The sequence below is a fragment of the Cupressus sempervirens genome, chromosome 6, assembly GCF_028749045.1.
Source record: "Cupressus sempervirens isolate cs-2001-9-10 chromosome 6, ASM2874904v1, whole genome shotgun sequence".
In the NCBI taxonomy this organism is placed as follows: Eukaryota; Viridiplantae; Streptophyta; class Pinopsida; order Cupressales; family Cupressaceae; genus Cupressus; species Cupressus sempervirens.
The window spans coordinates 267,051,491-267,074,259 of record NC_143123.1 but is presented as its reverse complement, the minus strand read 5'-3'; the positions used below and the strand labels follow the sequence as shown (position 1 = coordinate 267,074,259).

At 34.3% G+C, this 22,769-nt stretch overlaps 1 protein-coding gene across 3 annotated transcripts in view; it reads right to left on the bottom strand.

Moving 5' to 3' along the window:
* Window positions 1-4,401: 4,401 nt before the first annotated feature.
* LOC149552260 (formin-like protein 14) overlaps window positions 4,402-22,769 on the bottom strand; it is a 120,514-nt gene continuing 102,146 nt past the window's right edge. For all 3 annotated transcript variants that reach the window (XM_089787785.1, XM_089787784.1, XM_089787786.1), the window contains 4 exons: window positions 9,168-9,236; window positions 9,016-9,082; window positions 5,016-5,693; window positions 4,402-4,863 (listed from right to left, as the gene is read on the bottom strand). In XM_089787785.1, coding sequence (XP_089643911.1) covers window positions 5,479-5,693; window positions 9,016-9,082; window positions 9,168-9,236 — 351 coding nt within the window. In that variant the 3' untranslated portion in view covers window positions 4,402-4,863; window positions 5,016-5,478. The remainder of the gene's footprint in view (window positions 4,864-5,015; window positions 5,694-9,015; window positions 9,083-9,167; window positions 9,237-22,769) is intronic.

Here is a 22,769-nt window from a genome sequence, read left to right as displayed (position 1 = left end):
ATTCAATCTATTTAGTCATCTAATCCATCTATTTGTCCTTTGATCAATTTATTTTGTTGAAAAAAAAATCTATTTAGTCAACTATCTAATCTATTCACTTCACTCTCTAATCAAATAAGTTAACAAATCAATCAATTTTGCTGACAAGACAATTGATTAAGTTCAAATCTTCAGTCATTGTCAATCAATCTACTCAATCATGTATTTTTTTTTTAAATCCAATATTCTTATAACTAGAGAGCTTATTCTTGTGTTTTGTATCCATATAGATACATTGAATTCTAATGTTCTCCAAGTGAGCAATATTTGAGAACCTACATTTTCCATTAAGAAGGAGAAGAACACGAGAGGCTTAAATTTGGTCTTCATATTGTCATTGCATATTGAATTCATTATTTTGTTGTTTATGCATAGTTCTTATCTTCTATGTTTCTTTAGTCATTTTTCTACATTGATTGAATGAATGGAGAAAAAAGGAGAAAAGGGAATAGGTTATCTCACTCCTTTTGTAGCACCAAAATATCCAACTAGAGAAGTATTGATGAGAACCAAAAACATAGCATTGAATAAGAAAGGAGAAATGCACTGGCAAGACTTCTTTACAAAATGTAGCTTGTTAAGAAATTTATCCAACGAGTTGCAAACAACTCTATTGTATGCTTTTACATGTTCAATTTAATAATAATTGAAAGAACTTTCTCTAGATTGATTGTTAGTATAGGGTCTTATGTCCTATAATTGCACCTTCAACTATTTCTTCTTCAAACACAAATCCTCCATGTTCTTCAAAGACTATTTTGGGGATGAATTTTCTCACTCTATAAGTGAAAGCTTTAGAGACAACATTGTGATTGTATTGCATAAGAAGATAAGGCAATAATCAACAAAGTTGGAAGGACTATGATTTATTAATATTAAAGCAATATGAGTAATATTTAGAGCCTTTCATCATACTTCTAACTCCAATGAAATATATTGTTCAAAGGAATCCTAACATCTTTTAGATAAAATAATAGCAAAACTATCTTAGATAATATAATAGCAAAACTATCTTGTCCTAGAGCTTTGTCAGGACAAAGTGAAAAATTGTCTCTTCCACTTTCTCTTGTGCAACACGCTTGAGCAAAAAATTATTGTCCTCGATTGACACCAACTTTAGAGTAAATCATAAAAATCATCTCATTTTCCTAAATATTTGATAAAGTTCTACTAGTTCCCTTTACACACTTTTCTTATCTTTAATAATCCCCTTTGAACTAAGACTTAATTGAGAAAATAGCATTAGATTGGTGTCTAACATTAATTGAAACGTGAAATAAATTTGTGTTTCCATCATCATCTTTGAGCTATAATTCCCTTAGTTTTTGTCTCCAATCAATTTCCTCGCCTGTGAAAATCCCCTCCATCTCCCTTCACAACTACTTATGTTTCTCAAAGGAGGCAAAATTAATTCCAAGTCTTATTATACTTTCATTTAAATCATAAAATTGTTCTTGTATACAATATTTTCTCTAAAAGAAATACAATGGTCATGATTCAATTCTTTAATATGTTCTTTCCATTTTGACCAATTTGGCTCACTGCCATATATTGTTTGTGATCCCACGCTAGATTTTTTTTTTTGGGGTTTTATTATAACATTTCTCCTTACATTTTTTGTGCATTTTACACCCTTTCTACTCACCATCTTGACCTCTAGGTTGTCTCCAATGAGGAAAACATTATGGGGATGTAATTGAGAGTAGCTCCTACTTTTTACCTATTTTCACTCACCACCTTGACCTCTAGGTTTTCTTTAATGAGGAAAACCTTATGGGGATATAATTGAGAGTAGCTCCTACTTTTTACCTAATGAGGAAAACCTTATGGGGATATAATTGTGAGCAGCTCCTACTTTTTACCTATTTTCACTTGTTCCTATTAATATATTTTAGCGTCTTCCCTTACATCCCCTTTTCACACACATATATGACTATTCCCTCTTATCTCCATTCTACCATGACATCATACTTATACATAAGCTTATCATCAATCCTCCACTCTGTTAGCTAGCTAACCAATTTCCTTTATCTTCCAATTTATTATACCCTTCTATCTCATGCTATTTCATTTTATTATATTTCACTTATATTGTCCTACATGACCTATTACCACTATACTTTTCCTACATTATATTGTACCATCTACATATCTTTCTTCGTTCACTTTAGTTGACTTCAAAGTTCATTTTATTTAAAGTATGTTTCTCCATTTCATTGGCATATTCTTTCTTCATTCACCTTAGTTGACTTCATTTTATTTTCATTATGCATTTTCTAACTCTGCTCTCAATCAATGAACTACCTATTGATTCTATTCATCACCATTTTCATTGTTTTTTCATAATTTAACTCTCTTTCATATCTTATCAATTTAAATGGGGTGTCATTCTACATAATTTTATCACAGTGGCTCTTTTCACAAAAAGTATTAGTTTTCATGTTACAAAGGTGGCTCCATCATAGATATCATTCTTCTAATAATTGTCACAGCAATAGATTTCTTAGTTTTTTATTTTGGTAGCTTCATCAAAACCATATTTTTCTTATTCACATAACTTTGTCACAACCATTTTGTTGAAGTGGCTCTTCACAACCATATATATATTGGCTAATGTTAGCTCCATTGTAGCTTCTTCTATAATTTCTAGTTCATATTATCATCCAACAAACCCCCATTTTCCATATTTCAGCTCAACAAAAAGAAAATAACAATTCTAGATCTATGAAGCTTTCCTAACTACAAATGTTAATCTATCTACTTGTTTGGATTGAAAAATTTGGACATGATGCTTACACTATAAAAAAATAGATGACAAAACAATGGCCTTTTTAGAAACTATTTACCAAATATTTCAATGTTTTACTTTTATGCAATTAAAAGATTCGATTCATTGTGATGCATAAGCCCACTAAAGTAATGATACAATATAAATTTCAAAAGTGCAATGTTATAATTATTCCTTTCATGTTTCACACTGATTCCAATGTCCAACCCAAGACACGTGTTTCATTTTGACTATTTATAAACCTATTACCCCTTAATAAATTTTCCAGACCATCCAACAATGACCGTTGTTACTATCAAGACTGTATATGGCCCTATTTTCACTATTGTGTCCTAGACACAAACAAGTTTACAATGGTGTCTTCTATCAATGTGTATGTATCCCCCACAAGTGATCACTTAGACCATGGCCTTCAGCTTTAAGTTTTCTTATGGTCGATTACCTCAAAGAACCATTCCTAATTTAAAAAGTCTTGTTCTTCTAAATCTCTTTAAATTGTTTCTCTATTCTTTTAGATCTTGCATTCTCTAGCTCTCATGCCTTTTTCATGCACCCTCTTGCATTCCCATACTAAGTTTTTCATTCACAAAACATTCTATTGCATGGATTCTAATGTATATTCAAATTCAAGCTTCATTGAAAAACCTTGGCATACCTTTGATCTGGATGTCTTTGACCCTCCATTTATCATTCTTCTCTCTCCATATAGAATCACTACACATTTTCATCATAATATAAAAACCTTTTAAGTTATCTCCAACATCAGCACACATCACTCCTACATCTACTTACTAGGATTTACACACCTAAAATTATGCAATCTACTTGGGTAGAAACGTGCTAAATAGGGACTAACCATGGTGAAATTTTGAACCTAACAACTATGTTTTCTTCTCTTAATTTTTTAGGAGGTATTTCTCAGTTTCACCAACATGTTCTTCAACTCTACAAGCATCACATGGTAACACTAATTTTTGCAAGCAAGATCAAAAGCTACAACACATCACAATCAAGGGACATTACATGTCTAAGGAGAGTCATAACAAGAGGTCAAACGTGAGCACCGAAGGGTCATGAGCACACCCTCTAGTTACTAGTGTGCTTGGAGTCACTAGCATGCCCTTCAATCGAGAGCACACCTTACATAACTATTGTTTAATGCACTTCCCAAGTTCTTCAGACGTCCAAAACCCTTCTTGGCTGATTTTAAATCATTTTCCAGCCTCCTATAGTAATCATATCAATCCCAAATGATGAAATCGAACACACTAGTCCATCCCTAATACACTATTTTTGGATGGTTCAAGCCCTTCTTAAATGTTTTACTTTACTTTGTACAGGTTTGAATTCATTACTTATTGTTATTGACAGATAACCATATCGTCAAAGTACAATAAACACATTTTGTAGTTGAAATATACGTTTTTACCCTGGAGTGAATTGGCTTTATCTGTACCAATATTGGGGCTTGTTCCTCACAAAACCAGTGTACGCTCATTGATATTCCTAGTTACCCCCAACCATTTTGTAAAGATTATACAGACAAAGGAATCAAAGCCATCCAAAATTGATGATAGGTAAAAACAAAGACCTCAATTTGATTTGAGACCATCTTGGGAACTCAATGAGATGTACAATTCTCTACACACCTTCAAATTTTACCGTGTTTCCTTTATAAAGCCAACATGCCTTTGCCATCAGGCCCATTTGAATTGTACATGGCTAGATATCAATTGTAATGATTAAACATTAATACACATCTTATAGAAATATATGAACATAGCTCCTTTCCGACATTGTATCCCCCAACATCTAATTCTGAAAATCCCAAAAGAGAGCAGAATGTTCTTGTAAACCAGAAGTAATAGCTACTGCTTCAATATGCAGAGCATTCTCATTAGTGTAAGAATTCTGATACTTATGTGCAACTGTAGAACATCACCAAGTATCACTTCTTTATCAGCAGAGATACAATGTCCCTGAACATTTCAAGAGTTCTTCTAGAAGCATAACTTTATGGTCAACAACTTATCAACCTGCAAAACAAGGAAAAAGATAAGTATCAGTATTTAGAAGCCATTGGCAACCCCTAAATCAAGATGCAAAATGCAGCACTGCCTGAGAAACGTGATACACCAGCTCAAAAAATTCAGATGTAAAATACATTAAGCATTTCAGTTTTCAATACCTCCTCCTGCAAGATTTCCATGATGCTTGCCCAAAGTCAATGTAAAACTCAATGAGCAAGATAGGAATCTTCGCCACAGACCTGAATGAAATATGCATGTATCTGGGCAAATGGAACTTCATTAAAGCCTTCGACCATGCAACAGCTTTTGCATACTATATACGGATGAAGTTCTATGGATACTACCACATGGCTGCAATTCCCCATGGTACAAAATTACTGTCTGAGAATTTAGACCATCATAAAATTTCTTTTCTTATAGAGCCACCAAAGCTTAGGAAACCCATGCTTTATGCAAGCAATAGTTTGACTCCAAACCAGAAAAAATTCTCAAAATTGTGAGATCAAATGAAAGTAACAAATATCTCATCATGAATTTTCTGTAGAGCATCTAGGATTTTCCTCTATGCAATTTTCCATAGTGGTATCTAGTAAGCATAATGAGCTTCGATTTATCTGCTTGCTATCCAGCTTTATTTTGATGAGGTGAAAACATGAAATCTGATTCTTTTCTTGAAGGACTGAGTCTGGACTTCTCAGGATCTGCCAAGTCCCTTTTTGCAGGTGAGCTTTTTATCTTCTCTTTCTCGGCTTTCTTTTTCTCAGCTTCAGCTAGCTTGATATTCTCCTCACGAGCTTTTTTGAACATATTTACAAAATTCAGCAGTGTAGATATAACTGCATACAGAATTGAAGATTTATTAAAAGTTAACCACCAAAATTTTAGTGAACTACCCAACTTTTCAGCCAAATCCCATTGCATATTGATTGCTAGAACCCAGAGAATAGAAGTTAAAATAATGATTTCAGCTATACAGTGTATGTAATGTATCATTTTTAATCTCAGTTAATGATAATGACATTGCCCGTTTAAATGGTCCACTCTAGAAAAATATGGTGATAAGAACTGGCCTTCTTCCATGACCCATGGCCCATTTAATTGTCAAGCAAGGTCAAAATGACACAAGAAATTTTCATATATTAAAGAGACTAGACACATTCAATTCTAGAATACTGTTTGCTCAGTCTATGCTTTGCTTCCTTCACAAATATTGGCCATAATAACAGACTATCAATTACAAGCTTATCTGCTTTAGTCAGAAAACCTTAGAAAATGGTTTTCTTACAGACAGTGATTAATATTTAGAAAACAAACAGAAGTGTAGATGTTGCAAGAGGGACATGATAAGCACTTCCACAATTAAAAAATAGTACTTGCAACAAAATCTGCAAGAAAGGTAGTGAGTTGTTACTAAGAAACTAACCATCCAAGATAGGATTGCCAGAATTTTACCTGGAAATCAATAATGACTTTGAACTTCTAAAATGAGAAGAATAATATACAAATGAATATGGATCTGTTTGAGGTTGTAATGGACCCAACAGATAGTGAGTTACGTATGCAATTGGTTTTATATATATTCCAGTGCCTTTTCTGTGTCACGTAACATAATAACTACCCAATATTATTGGACTTTTATTCTAAATATTTAAGTAATAGGGATTATAGAAGGTCAATTGTGTTGAACAATATCTCTGGGATAGCAATAGGTCCAGATCCGTGATGTAAGATAAAATCTATGCCATTGGGTTCTTCTGACTTCATTAATTTTTCCAGTTATCAAATACATGACCATTACAGCTTGTTCACTTATATTCTGTCACAAGATTCATGTTTGTGATCAAATTTTGCAAAGTTGTCTTAGTACTGGATAAACAATAATGTTATTGCCTGATTTTATATGCTTATCAGTTTTCTCTTTCAATTGTGCTGAGAGTGAGGCTTGTCCAAGTCCTATGAATTTTTTATTTTACTATTAAAGATAACTGATAAGCCTTCTTAAGACAGTACTTAATGATTTAATCAATGTTTCAAATTACCACTGAGATGAGCAACAAACGTTCAACCTTCCACATTTATGGAGGGCTCCTAAACATCTGTCAGAAACATATGAACAGGAAAAGGGCATATCACAATCAAAGTGTATTTGAGTCTGGAAAAGTTTTAGGTCATTTGTGCAATTTGACATGTAAAATTTATAAAAGAAAATTTTCATCAGTCACCCTATACCAAAAGTATATCCTGTGCGAACCCAAAGGAAGCCTTTTGTTTCCAAATTTCTTAAAACAGGTATTCCATGGTTGCAAAGATTTCAGGTGTACTACCTTCTTTGAGATTAAAAATACAAGTTGGTTCAAATTTGTAATGTCCTTTTGGAAGCCATCACACAAATCAGATCATCAATAAAGTTTCCCGGTTCTTAGAGTCAAGACTATCATTTTTTTCAAGTTCAAAAAATATGCATGGAGCTGATTATCATTAGCTCTCAAGCTAAACATTATAAACAGAGTCAAACATGCTCTCTAAATTTAGGACTAATCATGTGCTCGGGACCTTAAATGAATGAGGGGCAAGGCATGAGCCTAAGTTTTATGTTTCAATTTTGGAATCTATAAGCATCATTCGTTTAATCATGTAGTATTCTCACTCTCTAAAGCTTGAATATTTCAAACGAACTGCTATCACAAGCTTGAGGCATCATCTACCGACACATATTCTAGTGTCTCAATATTTTCCTTTCTCACAAATGTAAATTATAAGTGTATTCGAGTCTGTAAACATTTTAGGTAATTTGTGCAATTTGACACAATTTAAAAAGAAAAATTACATCAGTTGCCCTATACCAAAAGTATCTCCTGTGCAAACCCAAAGGAAGCCTTTTGTTTGTAAATTTCTTAAAACAGTTACTAAGGTTGCAAGGACTTCAGTTATACTACCTTATTTGAGATTAAAGATAGAAGTCAGTTCAAATTTCAAATGTCCTCTTGGAAGCCTTCACCAAACATCAAATCATCAATAAAGTTTTCATATTCTTGGAGCTAGGACTGTCGTCGTTTTCAGGTTCAAAAAACATGAATGGAAATGATTACCATGAGCTCTCAAGCCAAACACTATAAACAGATAGTCAACCATGCTCTCTAAATTTAGGACTAACCATGTGCTTTAAGTGAATGAGGGGCAAGACATAAGCCTAAGTTTTTTGTTTCAAATTTGGAATCTATAAGCATCAGTTGTTTAATCGTTTAGTATTCTCACTCTCTAAAGCTTTATTGTTTCACACTAACTGCTATCATAAGTATGAAGGATCATCTACTGACATATATTCCAGTGTCTCAACATATTTCTTTTTCACACTTTTATACTTATCTTTTATTGCACAATTAATTTTTACTTTTGTGTGCAAATTCTAAGTGTCTCAATATATTTCTTTTTCACACTTTTATACTTACCTTTTATTGCACACTAAATGTTTACTTTTGTGTGCGAATTCTATGAAGAGTCCCAAGGAACATCAGAGGAGAAACAAGTATAATGTCATAGCTATCTTTTCAATAAAAATTCTTGCATGTCCAAGGGTTTTAGCTTAGTTGGTTGAAGCAATGAGTTCTCAATGTGAAGACTTTAGTTCAAATCCCAAGAGGGACATCTTTGTGGAATTCTAAGTTGTGACTCTTGGTCTTCTATTGGTTGTATTTGTCTCATTGTAAAAGGTGGATTCTAACTTGTGACTCTTGGTCTTCCAATTGTTGTTTCTAGTGTGGTTGCTTGCAAGGAGCTTGAATAAGATTGTAAGTCTTATATTGTTGCTTGAATAGGCACAAGATTTGTAAATGATTTCAATATAAAAATAAAAATTCTTGCATCCAATTATGAGCTTCTAAGGGCTTATATCAAAAGAGTGGAATTCCATTGGATATGGCCATTCCTCTGTTCTATAATTTTAAAGTTACAATGTTGGGGTAGATTCATTAGCCCAATTTACAAGTAAGAATAACAATTAAGATCATTTCACCTCACTATAAAAATATACATTAGACAGATTTATAACAATCAAGACAATAAACACATGGACAATGTATAGAATAACTATATAAAGTGATAGTTTGCCCAGATGAAATCATAATTGTTTGGGAGCAAATATGAAGCAGTATTTATTACCTTGCTCAAATGGACAGCGTGCAGGATCCTCACCAAAATACTGGGCAAGAGAGTCAGCATTTCGCCCCTGTCAACATAAAATTGTTAAAAAACAGAACTTACTAAATTTAATGACGTAATTGGCAATCCATCCAAAGAAAGAGAAGTCTCACCACTTCTGAATATAATGAGGTAAGTGATCTCACATCTGCTTCAGCCGTGTGAAGAAAATCTTTCAGAACCTATTACATTATAAGAAATTTATAAATTCATCTTTTTAAGAAGCAAAAATGTAGTATATTGCTAAACATTAAAAAGCATTCCAGTTTTTAACAGTTGATTAGCAAGCAATCATTAAAGTAGTGTAATCCTATTCTAAATTAAAAGATCAAACAAGGTTTCAAAAGTTTACCCTAAAGTTATCAAAGAAGCCAGATATATTTCTGTCCATGACTCCATTGTATAACAACCAATATCTGCAAATTACTCTACGCTTATCCTATAAAGCTAAGTTGCCAATTCTAATATGGGGTCGGGTATATGGTTTGGGTGGCTGGTGCAACAAAAAAATCCTTAGGTACGATATGGCTGCGTGCGCTATATAGACACACACCAATACACATAATTGTTGATAAACATAATATTTAAATTCCTCATAATTTGCCAAAGAGAAAAGACACAAATTTGTAAAATACAATGGAAATCACAATCAATATTCAATAATCTTAATTGTTCTCTAGCTCAAGAACATTAAAGACAGCATTTGGTTCAATTTCATGTGAATTATAATGGTTTACAATGTCACTTCCACTAGCAATGCCATATGAAGAAATTACCTCATCTGAAGTGATTCTTAGCAAGTTGTGCAACAATATTGTCAAATCAGCCCACTCAACAGTTGGATCCCAGTGCCTCATGAACCCCTAATTGTATCAAGTTCCTAATGTGGCAAGAGAACCCAATCACTAGTAAGGTTCTGGATGTGCTGACCCAAATGAGGTTGAGGGGCAGTCATTTTCAGAAAAAAAAAAACTCACTCAATGGAGAAATTAGGTATTCGGCTTATTTATGCTTAAGAAAATGTTCATAAAATTTTATTTATTTATTTATTTTCCTTTGGAAGGCCCTTGGGCTGGCCTAGCCAAACCTGAGCTGCTCTCATTTGCATTAAGTCTGCAACTCTATGGATGTGTATCAGAAACATAGCAATGAAGATTTAAAAAAATCTAATTCTTCAACAAAAAAAACTATCTACAAGTGATTCGACCTATATACATCACTAGCGCACCCATATAACACACACACGCCCCTTTTAATTGTTGGATAATCCACAAGAATAACTCGCCAAATGGAAAAATACAAGTCAATAATCTTGATTACACAAAAACCTATGAAGAGCTTCACAAGTCAGTAACGTGAAACTTAATGAACCTATGATAGGAACACCATTAACCAACAACATCTAGAAGGACTATGCCCCTTAAGTTTTATCAAAGGTTAGGCATTATTAACTTGGAAATTCAAGCAACTCAAATGTTGATCAACAAAGAAGATTCCATGGTCAAAAATAAATTCCAGGATTTCAACCCTACACTAAATGAAGTCAAATAAAATGTGAAGTATGAACAGTTGATGAACACATTGGTGAAGATCCTTAGACCTTGCTGATGACACTGTCAACCTTGCTAAGATCAACAATATAGTTCTCTCAACTTGTATTCCCTGAGACTCAACTTTTCAAATCAGTATTATTTGATTTGTGTGATTGGGCTGTCCCCAATTATATATTGACAGTTTTCTGATTTGGAAAATCAAATAAAGAATTCGCGAACTTAACTGAAAATAAGGGCTGATCAAAGTAACGATTGGCTGGGAGTGTCACCCCAAAGCCTTAAACTGTTGGAAATAATCATTAATGCTCAAACCTCACATATCAGTCAATATAAAATAAATAAGGCAAATTATGTCAACGTATAGAGCTACCACCAATAGGAAATAACAATATAGTAATATACTAGCATGGAATCGCAATTCTATTTTATTCATTCACAGAAAACTGGACAGAGTACAATTACTGATAGACTGAGATGGAAATGTGATTTTCAGAATTACATATAGAAAAATTCAAAAATGTCAGCTTACTGGGCAGCATATGGAAAACACCATGGTAAAGATTGACTTCTTGATAAGGGTACTTCATAAAGTGGAATTGATTCCTAAAAGAGGTGGCAACTTGCTGGAAGGCTGTAAACATTACTTAGGATATAACCTAAAATATCCAGCACTATCCTAGCATGGCAGTTAGATCAGCAGAACAAATTATATTGTGCAGTCAGCTGCATAGAAAACGTGGAAACAACCTTTGATAGATGACAGCTCCTGTGATCCATCCCAAAACCCTCAGCATGGTTTGGAACAGATGTGATCTCCTCCTTCTCTTCAATGGCTCTCCTCCAAAATGATTGCTCTAGGGTAATAGTGTTACTTCTAGCTGGTTCTTCTCACCTCAATGGCATTGACCTTTGTGAAACCAGCTGGATATGTAAATTACCTTTGCACTTAAGCAATGAGAAAGTAACTGTTCTAAAGTTGCTACCTCAATTTGTCATATGACAGCAATAAACAATGATAGGTCAGCAACAGAACGAAACTCCGGAAATTCAACAATATTGAAGATTTGCCTTGAAATAATAATCACTTCAGATATAGAAACTTGTATGAAATTGTGTAAATCAATTCCAATGCAACCCCTGCATGGAGATACCCTCGACGAAAATGTAAGCTTTCATCCCAAATCCACATATGGAAATCAAAAAGGCCAATAACTCCAACTGGCCAATGATTTTCTTCCTCAGCCATGAAATTGAATACAAAGATCCAAGGTGAAAATGCCAACATGAAATCCTGATGGCAAATGAGGCTAGGTGCCCTTTTTAAATACTTTTTCAATTTGGGTTGTTGAATAAATTTTCCTCCAACAAGCATCTAAGAGCTACTTTTTTATTAACTTTATTTATTTTTCGTATTTAAAAATACTTGTTATTTTAACATGTACCTAAAAACACTTAATTTAATAAAACTATTTAAGTTGCCACCTAAAATAAACTTACTGAGTCCAACTTAAAACAATAATAAAATATATTTCCCTTGTTTTCCCTTCAGCCTATGGGAAATAGAACTAGGCTAGACTACTTCTTCCTGGCATTATTTCCAAAAAGGACAAGACAGTGATACATTACTAAGGCTCATCTATGGAAATTTGTAGTTATTAACTGCATAATTCCTAGGCTTGATATGGTGCCACTCTCCCTATTTAGAAAATCATCATAGTTTATGCTGCCACTAGACTTCAAGCCACAGTTTGAATGATCAATCTGTCCCATTTCATTGACAAACACCAAAATTTTCCCAAGTTGCTTCCCCTGTTATATATTAGTTGTTTGATTTATTTGTTTCATTAAATTATCTTGTCCCTTATTCTAACAATTGTCAATGTCCCAAATCTCTAAATCGTAGCATCAGAAATCTCTCTTGGAATTGTCTGGGCAAACCAAATGACAAAGATTTTTTTTCAAATGATCAGAAATTTTTAAAATTCATTAAGAATATGAAATCCATTTTTTTCATGCCAAACAGAGATATATTTGCAGATCAAATCTGGATTTAATTGCAATTCTACAGTTAAAATTATTTGGTACCTTGGATGCTCAAGTATGGCAAAAAGAACAGCAATCCAATTCCAATCACACTGGCAAACATACTGAGTGCATATTACTCACAAAAATATTTTGTAGGGCTTTCTAGATGACGGCTTAGTACAATTCTATCATACAAGAATTATTTGGTTTACTCTATGATGGACTCATCTCCTAATTGAAATGGGCACAATACAACATCTTGATTTTAATAGATATTCTCTCCAACATAAACTCTCTAGTTTTCTAGGCAAGAGCCTACAATACAACGATAAATTGTGAGTCTCTTATCTAGGAGGTCTTGCATTCGAGACTAGATAAGCTTAACACATAATAATAATTAATCTTAACAAATAATAATAATAAATAATCTAGGCTTCGGCTCTTTACCTATAAAAAAAATTCTCTATTTTCTCTTCTACACTTATTTAATAGTTAAATGTATTTCTTCCAAGATTTAGTGTGATGTCTTAAGTTTACCTTTTAAGTTATAGTAGGTCACATTTGTAGGTTGTTTGATAACCTTGCACAATACATAAATGCGGGAAACCAGTCAAATTTAGCAGTTTGAAATTTGAATACATATAGCCATTGTAAAGATGCATAAAACAAAAGTTACACTAGCCTCTAATCAGTCTAAAATTTACATGTTTCCAAACTAAGCAAGACTCTAGGGATTGACAATATAAAAATTATGTATAAAGACCCTAAAAGTCATTGATTATCCTAATAGGGACACGTTTCTTCTTTGCCCAAGGGTATGCATTGTTTAGTGTTGTAAATACACAATACCATTGCAAATGGGGACCACCTCATTTTTCTTAGTAGTTCTACTTGGGTATGGTTGGTTTGGCAATATTTTTCTCTTTTATTTTTGTCTTCAAAGGTATGATCAAGTCACTGACCTTGGTCCAAGATCCTTCAAAGAATAGTAAAAGTTGGGAATTGAGAATGAAATTATGAACAATTCCACAAAAACATAAACATTACAAATCGTTATCAAAATTAATAAATGTTGCCATGACTCTATCAACATTAATAAATGACTTTCATTGAAGATATATGGTGGATCTCCGTGTGTTGTTTCAACAGCTTGCATAATTTATAGTAGTGTTACAGGACTCGGTGAGTCTTTGCTAGACTCTGCGAGTCCCAAGGCGAGCCAAGCAAAACGCTCTTGCCTCGAACTCAACCGAGTCAGCTGACTCGGCTAACTCGCCAAGTCCCGCCAAGCAAAGTCGACTAGTAGTTAGTGCCCAACAATTTTTTTTTTTGGTATGTAAACATTATAAAGCATAAGTTAAACCTAAAAAGGTCATTCTATCACTTGCAAACACAAAGAATAGAGAAAGAAGAGTTGAGGGAAGAGTATTGGAGTTTTGGGAGATAAATTAGCAAATCGGTTGGCTCCCATCTATCGGTTACTGATTGTTTGTGCCACTTTGTAGCTTGCATATAAGCATTGAGAGGAGTTACAAGAAGCATTTGGAGGAGGCTTCTTCAAACTTGGGTCACATTTTCATTTCTAGAGAAATTTTGAAAAGGTAAGATACATTTTTTCTTGTTATTTTGCAATTTTTTTTCACTTTCATGAATCTTTCTTTAGTTGCATGTGTTTGAACTTTTTAGATTTGTTTCTTTTTATGGTGATGAAAAACTTGAAAAGTAAGCAGCCTTAGTGTTTGTAAATTGGATTTTCTTTATTCTAAATGTTTTTTTTATGGTATATTCCAGCAGCAGCAACATCATGTCTCAACCTAAGGGTAGTGGAACTAGGCCCAAAACTTACCCTAATGCTGACCCTAGTGCAGTAGCAAGGGATAGAGCTTGGAAAAATGTTGTTCCTAGGCATAAGAAAGTTGTGACATGTTGGCATTGTATGACAACATATAATAGGGTAGGCATTAATAGATTAAAATATGACCTTGCACATATACCAAAGCATGATATCAAAAAATGCGAGGTACCTCAAGATGTTATGCGTGATATGCAAGCTCTGTTAGAGGAATCTTTAGAGAAGAAAGAATTTTTTAAAAAGCATCAAGAAGAGATGGCACAATTAGCTGGGACTAGAAGTGTAGAGAGTCCTTCAAGTTATCATGGACATGGTCATTGCATTTCAGACTGTGAGCATTGGGCCTCGGGTGCATAAGCAAAGATCCTCGCTTGATTCCATCTTTGTTCCACGCACAACTCTAGGTGCACAACCATTACTTGAGAGCATGGCTTGGAATAATGACAAGCATGAACATGCAAAGTTGGCACTAGGAGATTTCTTCTTCTACAACAACCTTCCATTTAATGCAACAAGGTACTTAGAATTTTAATTTTTAATTTGTATGACTTCCCTTGCTTGCATAATAAGTATACTTATATTGTTTATTTAATTTGTTTTAACTTTTAGGTCTCCTTATTGGCGAATTGCCATAGATGCTATTAGCCTTTGTGGTCAAGGGTTCAAATACCCTAATGATGAGAAGCTAAAAGGTCCTATTTTGGCCCATCACGTTGCTGATGTAAAAATTGAAATTGAGAGGCAGAGTAAAGTATGGGTCGCAAAGGGTTGACCCATCATGACCGATGGTTGAATTGATGGAAGACATAGAACACTGCTGAATTTTCTCGTCTCCTCATCAGGTAATTCAATATGTGCTTAGAAAGTTAGAATTTAATAATTTAGTAGTAAATTGATTGTACTAAATTTCTTTATTGTGCATCATTGTGATTGTGCTAAATTTCTTTATTTTTTCTCAGGTTCCACAATGTTTTTGAAATCAGTTGATGCCTCGGGGAAGACCAAAAATGTTGAGTATCTTTGTGAGGTAATGGAGCAGGTGTTGATGGAGGTGGGTGAGGAGAGTGTGGTACGAATTGTGACAGCTAATGCAGCAAATTATGTTATGTTGGTAAACTTCATATGGAGAGGCACCGCCACTTGTTTTGGACCCCTTGTGCTACCCATTGCCTTGACCTCATTTTGGAGGATCTAGGTAAAATTCCTTGGATAAAAAAATGTGTAGAGCAAGCAAAGAATATTTGCACATTCATATATAATCATGCTTGAGTCATCAACCTTATGAGGCGACATACGAAGAATAAAGAGTTGTCTCGTCCAACGGTCACTAGATTTGCAACAAATTTTCTAACGTTGAAATAATTTTTTAATGCAAAGGTTGGTTTTAAAGGTATGTTTGTATGTGAGGAGTGGAAGAATTCATCATATTCAAATCTCAATGCAGCAATTGAGGTGGTTGATTGGGTTTTGGATGAGAGTGGCTTTTGGAAACCCATCAAGGAGATTGTGGAGGTAATTTGCCTTTTTGTGCTCATTTCCATTTCATTTCAGTATTTTTGTTGAAGGTTTAAACACTTGTTTATGTTTATTGACATTCACATTGTTCATTTTTAAACGGAAAACTTAAAGCTTAATGTTTTGTTTTTCAAAATGATTGCAGTTCATAAAGCCTCTTATTGTTATCCTACGGATTGTTAATAGAGATTAGTCCTCAATAGGTTACATTTATGAGGGCATGGATAGTGCAAAAGAGGCCATTCGAGCTTTTTGTGCAAGGAATCATGAAAAATATGGTCCCATATGATGTCATTGATAAGCAATGACACAATTGTCATTGATAAGTGATAACACAATCTACTTATTAGACCTATACATGCAACTGCCCACTTTCTTAATCCAGCATACCAATTCAGCCCAAATTTTAAGACTGATGAAGTGATGTTGAGTGGCCTCTATGATGTTATAGAGAGAATGTCACCTAATGCAACTGTTAGAACAATTATAGTTTGTAAGATAGAGATGTATAAGAAAGTACTAAGAGACCTATTTTCAAAAGATTTATACAAGAAAAACCAGAGATAATTGATGCCTGGTAAAAATATGATTCCAAATTCTAAATTCTATTTTATTAACACTTTAGAATCTAGAATCTAGATTGATAAAGTCGAATTTATAGAACTGATTAAAAAAATTCTTCTTTCAGATGTGTGGTGGGAGATGTTTCGCAATAAGATACCAAATCTACAAAGGATTGCAGTTTGTATCTTGAACCAACCATCTAGTGCTTCAAGATGCGAACGCAATTGAAATATGTTCAAGCATATACGCTCGAAGAGGTGCAACAAGTTGAGAGCAAAAAAGTTGAATGATCTTGTTTTTGTTCACTACAACCTTTGCTTCTGCCACAAACAGATTTTGGGCACCAATACATCTCCCATTGTATTAGAGAAGGTTGACATACAAGCAAAGTGGAACATAGAGGTTGATGATCCTGTCTTCAGTGATCAAGATTTTGGAGTGAGTTGATCGAGAGGCAGAGGTAGTAGCAATGGCAGCAGAAAAGGCTGGAGCACGAGGAGACCCAGTGTAGGACCCTACAGCCGAGAGTGATGGACCTGACTCTAATGATGAGGATTCTGAGGATGAAGATTAGGAGGATGAGAATGATTATGAGGATGAGGAAGATGATCATATCACTAAGGTTCAACCTCAGACGCAATGAGAGAGAATGGCTCTAGAGGCTTCCAGGACCTATCTTAGGCGTACTCGTAGGAAGACATAGGCTACTATGAGCCTTTCTTTTGATATATGTTTTGAACTTTTGATTCCATAGATATTGACATATTGTAGACATTTGACAATTACACTATATTTCAAATTTCTATTATGTCATTTAGTTTAACTTTATGTAATTTCTTTCAAAAATTCACATTTATACTTACGTGATCTATGAAAAGTTGTATATGCATGCAAAGTAGCTTCTATTTATCTCAATTATTGTGTATTTGATGTTAATTGGCTAAAGGATGCATGAAAAAAACTTAAAATCCTTATAAATCTTTGAATTTCATGGGTTTTTTAATTTGCCAAGTCTGTGGGCTTGACGGAGTCCAAGCCGAGTCTGAGGCTGGTAACACTGGGTTATACTTCTCAAAGTTCTAGTTAGAATTCATTGTTTTTCAATGGAAAAATGTGAAGATATGTGATGAATCTCTTGGTTCATACCATTTGAAGTTTGTTGATTGCAAACTGCAGAGTATTTAGATGAACCTCATTATAGGCATAGTTTGATTGTGGATGTTCATTGGGTATTTGGATGGATTATAATTTATTTACAATATGAAAATTTTTTGCTACCTTAGAAGATTGCACTCTTTCTATGGCATTAGATTTCTCTAGTTAAGTAGAAAGCAATTTTGTAAGGAACTATTTATCCCAACATCATCCATTTTTATCATTGTCCTTACTACTTAACTGTTAGAAATAGACTAGATTCCATAACCCTTTCCCTTTCATCTTTTATTTGAAGTTTGAATAGGTTTCATATTCAAGCTCCAGTTGCTTTGAGGAAAAATAATTGATAAATTCCAGGAATAATTACCCCTCATGATTAACAGCAATATCAAATTATGTCATGGAGTCTATCAATTGCAAAATAGCATGTTCACATTTGCAAACCTTGGGGTTGCCCTGTTTGATCATGTAGTTTAGCATTTGGTGTTTCCTTGTTCAAGAGAGGATAGAATACTTGGTATTTTGTTCTATGTTGGCCAGTGTCACAAAACACGCATCAGCATGCTGCAGCACAGGTCACTGTAATGAACTGATTAAATCTTCCATAGGATTGAATACAAGAGTCTTCAAAATTTCACAACTAAACACAAATATTTCTCCTAGCTTCCATGCCCATGAACCATTTGCTTAAAAAATGCCACAAGGAAAAGAAAATATTCTATCATCCTTATCATTATTAAGATGCATTCTTGTGATCAATGGAATGTAATTCAGATCCAATAGAAATCTAACGAATAACTCTCTAATTGAAGGTCTAGATTTGGATAAAGTCCTCATTTTAAGAAAAATTGAATTGTGATCAGTTAGCCTGATTTTTGAATTCTCCCAAAGACAAAATGGCAAGGGAGAACTCCAATGTTCTTCGAGAGCTCGAGGACAGGCTTGCAAAGATATTCATAATTGTTAATTCAGTTGGTCTTAGTGACCCTTGTGTTACTTTTGCAATTGATTCCAGCCTTTTGGGAGATCTCCAAACTTCTTGGAGGATTATGTTATTTTTAGCAAGGCATCTAGTTGCTTCAGCCCAATGATTTTATGACTTCAAGATTGCTATGGTGTGATCAAAATTGCATATTTGTGTCCTTTAGACACTTTTCACAGCTTGAATGAACTGCTGAAACTTGAGGTAGTAAATAATTACTCTCGTGTTGTCTAATGTTAAAAATATTAAAAGACAAATTACTGTATAATTGGTTAAAAAGGTGCTCAGTTGTGTTTCAATTGAGCACCTATGCTACAAGGTCTTTTACAAATTATAAATATTACTTACTGAGAAAAAAAGACCTTTATGGAGGAAAAGGGGATAATCATGTCAAGTCCCCCATTAGAAATCTTGATTGCGGTATTCCCGTTATGACAATCAAGTCCTTCAATTTTGTGGAGTCTTTAGGAGAGGCAAAATTGCAAAGGTATGGAAATAACTAGAGATAAATATTTAACAGTCAAAAGATATAAAACGTAAGTAAAGCACCAATAATCACACCCACTATTCATCTTATAGTCTATGAAATATTAAGGTATTGAATCGAGTAATTGATAGTTGTCTTAATAGTAACCTTGGTCAAGAAGAAGAATATCAATCAGGAATAAGCTTCTAATAAGGGAAAGCAGAAACATCTGTAGCTCTGTTATTATACAAATTGATAGGTGAACCCTAACTAGGGAATGTTACAACTCTAAGATTTATATCCTGAAGCTGATTGAATTGGATATAAATAACTGTGGAACCCTGGAGTGAATATTATTTACTAATATTTGAAGTTCTATTGTCAATTGCCTCAGCACTGAAAACTATATTTGTGTGCTATAATATTCATTAATATTTAGGAACTGAAGGTTTACATTATGAAGCAAAGACTAGTAATATTAGATGCAAAATATGTCAATCCATGGAAGATATGTGATGTGTGTATTCACATATAAGCTTCCTGATTTTAGCGAATTCAACTGTATGGTTCATGCTTTATGCACTTCATGACCTATATAAAATTTCAAGTGTATGCTTCATGCCTTATGTGCTATGTATACTCAAGTGTATGCTTCATGACTTACGTGTATGCATGTGTTACATATATTCACATATATGATTCATGTTTTAAGAGTATCCCAATGTGCAATCCATGACTTCAGCATGCGGCCCCTGCCTTATGTGTATTTGGAATTCATGTCTTGTGTATATTCATGCCTTACGAATGTTTGTATATCACCCAGACCTTACATGGGTACAATTCATGCATCATATGTTTTCAGCATGTTTACTACATAAGTACCCTTCTCATGTAAATCTTGTGTCATACGTGTATACTTCTTGTACTTACATTTCGTGTATGCTTCATAACCTCTATATACTTATCCCCCACATGACTTATGTTCAAACTTCATGCTTTACATACTTATGGGTGCTTATGAATATGTATAATGTGATGTATCCTATTTTTGGCATGATTACTTCATGAATGTATGTATGCACTTCATGTCTATGTAATATCCCCAATGGATATTTGCCTGATTTTATCTCAAAATAATTTTCAGAACATAAACAGATGAAGATGCAATATAAAATCAGTAGATTCTCATAAAATACCTCAAAATATGTTATTGCATTTTACATCAGCAATATAATAACTAGCATTCAAAACTCCAATCTTAAACACAGTTTTACAGTCAGATGGGAAAACTTGGAAAGAATGTATAAGCACATGTGAGACACCTGATGTGGTGTCTCCATGGACAATGGGGTTGCGTCCACTGTCTAGCAGCACAAGGGTTTCCATCCTCAGGCTGGATGAAAGCTTTAGCTTTCCAAATAGCTCTCCAAGAGAGAAAGTGAAATCTGAATCATAAACCAAGCATGCCTAAAATGAATCAGACTTCCTCTTTTTAATGCTCAACTGTGACTCCTTAGATTCCCTTTTTATCTTCTACCTTATTGCCCTTTTGTCAGCATTCCCCCTTCTAAATTAAAAGAAACTTGTTATATAGTTTTAGTTTAACTCCAAAGTCACTTTTAATATTTTTACAAGTTGGGCTAGTGATTTTCTAATGTTCCCAAAAAGGGACATTACAGTCCTCCCTCCTTAAGATTGTTTTTCCTCAAGCAATCAGTACCAAGATCCCATATAAATCTGCAGGTAGCTCTATAGCCCAATCTTAAAACACATTTTGCCACTCTATGAAGCAAAGTGTCCAAGTGCGACTCACCCATCAACCAGATCCCTCGATCCCATTTTAAATCTGTGAAGTACCAATGCGTCTATAGGTTGCACAACTCTAATCATAACTGCATCAGAACTCAAACTATGTAGTACTACAACAAAATCCTTATAATGCCATGCATACATCCAGTCAACACCTGGATCCCAAACCAACCTATCAATACGATCCTAGGAGTAAGGGATGTCTAACAACCTATTATCCTAGATAAACCAAGTGAACAAACAGATCACCCAACCGAAATCGTGAATTTGCATGAAGTTCAACTCATAAGTCCACCATGTATCGCCATCATAAACTCGACCAGCAATATAGAAGATGACGTTGTTGTCATTGTGCCCATGTAGTGGAAGGGTAACCTTCTCATAAGGTGTGTCTCTCAAGGTGCGGTATACCCACGAATCAACCTGCAACTCGCTAACCTCTGGAGGCTGAACCAAATCTGGAAAAATAGTAGTAGACCAAATGTAGAACCCACTAAAAGTTGGAGTGTGCATAAAGATAAAATCACCAGCTAACAAATACATAGTTGCCATCTCATGAAGACCAGGTGATATGTCTCCAAATAATCGGTAGAAAATATCAGCATACATTAAGGGCAATTTAGGATTTTCAACATCACCATAAGTACCAACACTCAAGTCAACATCTCCATCAATGAAATGATCACCATCAAGTTAAATCTTTAGGTCATTTTCACTTGTTTCATCTCTATCCATGTGTCATTGTGTAGATATATAACTGTTGTCATAAAAATCAGAATTATCATGGTCGTCTTCATGTTGGTCAATGCTCTCGCTGTCATCACTATCAATCTCATCGACTCTTACATTTGAATGTTGAGTCAAGGTAGAGCGTGCCAAATATAATTTCTTATTTAACTCAACAATCTGATCTTCTACTTCATCAAATGCCACTAAAGTAGCCTCAAGGGTGTCCTTGGCAATCATGAGCTCAAATATGCATACGTCTACTTCTGCTTCCTTCTTCCTCAATGCTTCTGAATAAATCTGTGCAAGGTCAAAGAGATGATCACGATCTGAAATAACGTGTGGGTAAGCTGATTTCATTGTTCTCATCCCTTCCTTAATCACCTGCAAATGTGAGAACTCCTTTTCGTGTCCTTTTTGTCTTCTTTCTAATTTTTCCCTCCAAAAGTGTTTTTCGACCATCTCATAAATGTTATTAAGATGTGACACAACTACAACAATTTTATTTTCAGTTACTTTCAACTCATTTTCCAACATATGTGAACTAGTAGGTGTATGAGATAAGTCAAGTGCACATGAGGGGGAAGAAGATGTTTCACCATACATATCTACATCATAACTGTCATCTTGCATACTCACTTTCAACTCATTTTCCAACATATGTGAACTAGTAGGTGTATGAGATAAGTCAAGTGCACATGAGGGGGAAGAAGATGTTTCACCATACATATCTACATCATAACTGTCATCTTGCATACTCGGTTGTGTATAGGAATTAGGGACAGCATTGTCTTCAAAAATAAATTTGTCACAAAGACAATCCATACCATATGTAGAAACCCGTAGGACTGAATCAACACTCACAAGAATTGTTGAGTTCTCATCATTGGTTGGCTGGACTATCTTCTCCAATGTGTTCTTAATATGCTCATCAAGAGCACTAGTATCAGTATCCTTGCAAGAGCCTTCTTCTTCCATACTAAATGTCAGTAAAATTGTACCATGTTTAAGAACTTCCACATGATCATGAGCGGGTTGCTCTTCCTTTTAAAGATCACTAGAAGTTGA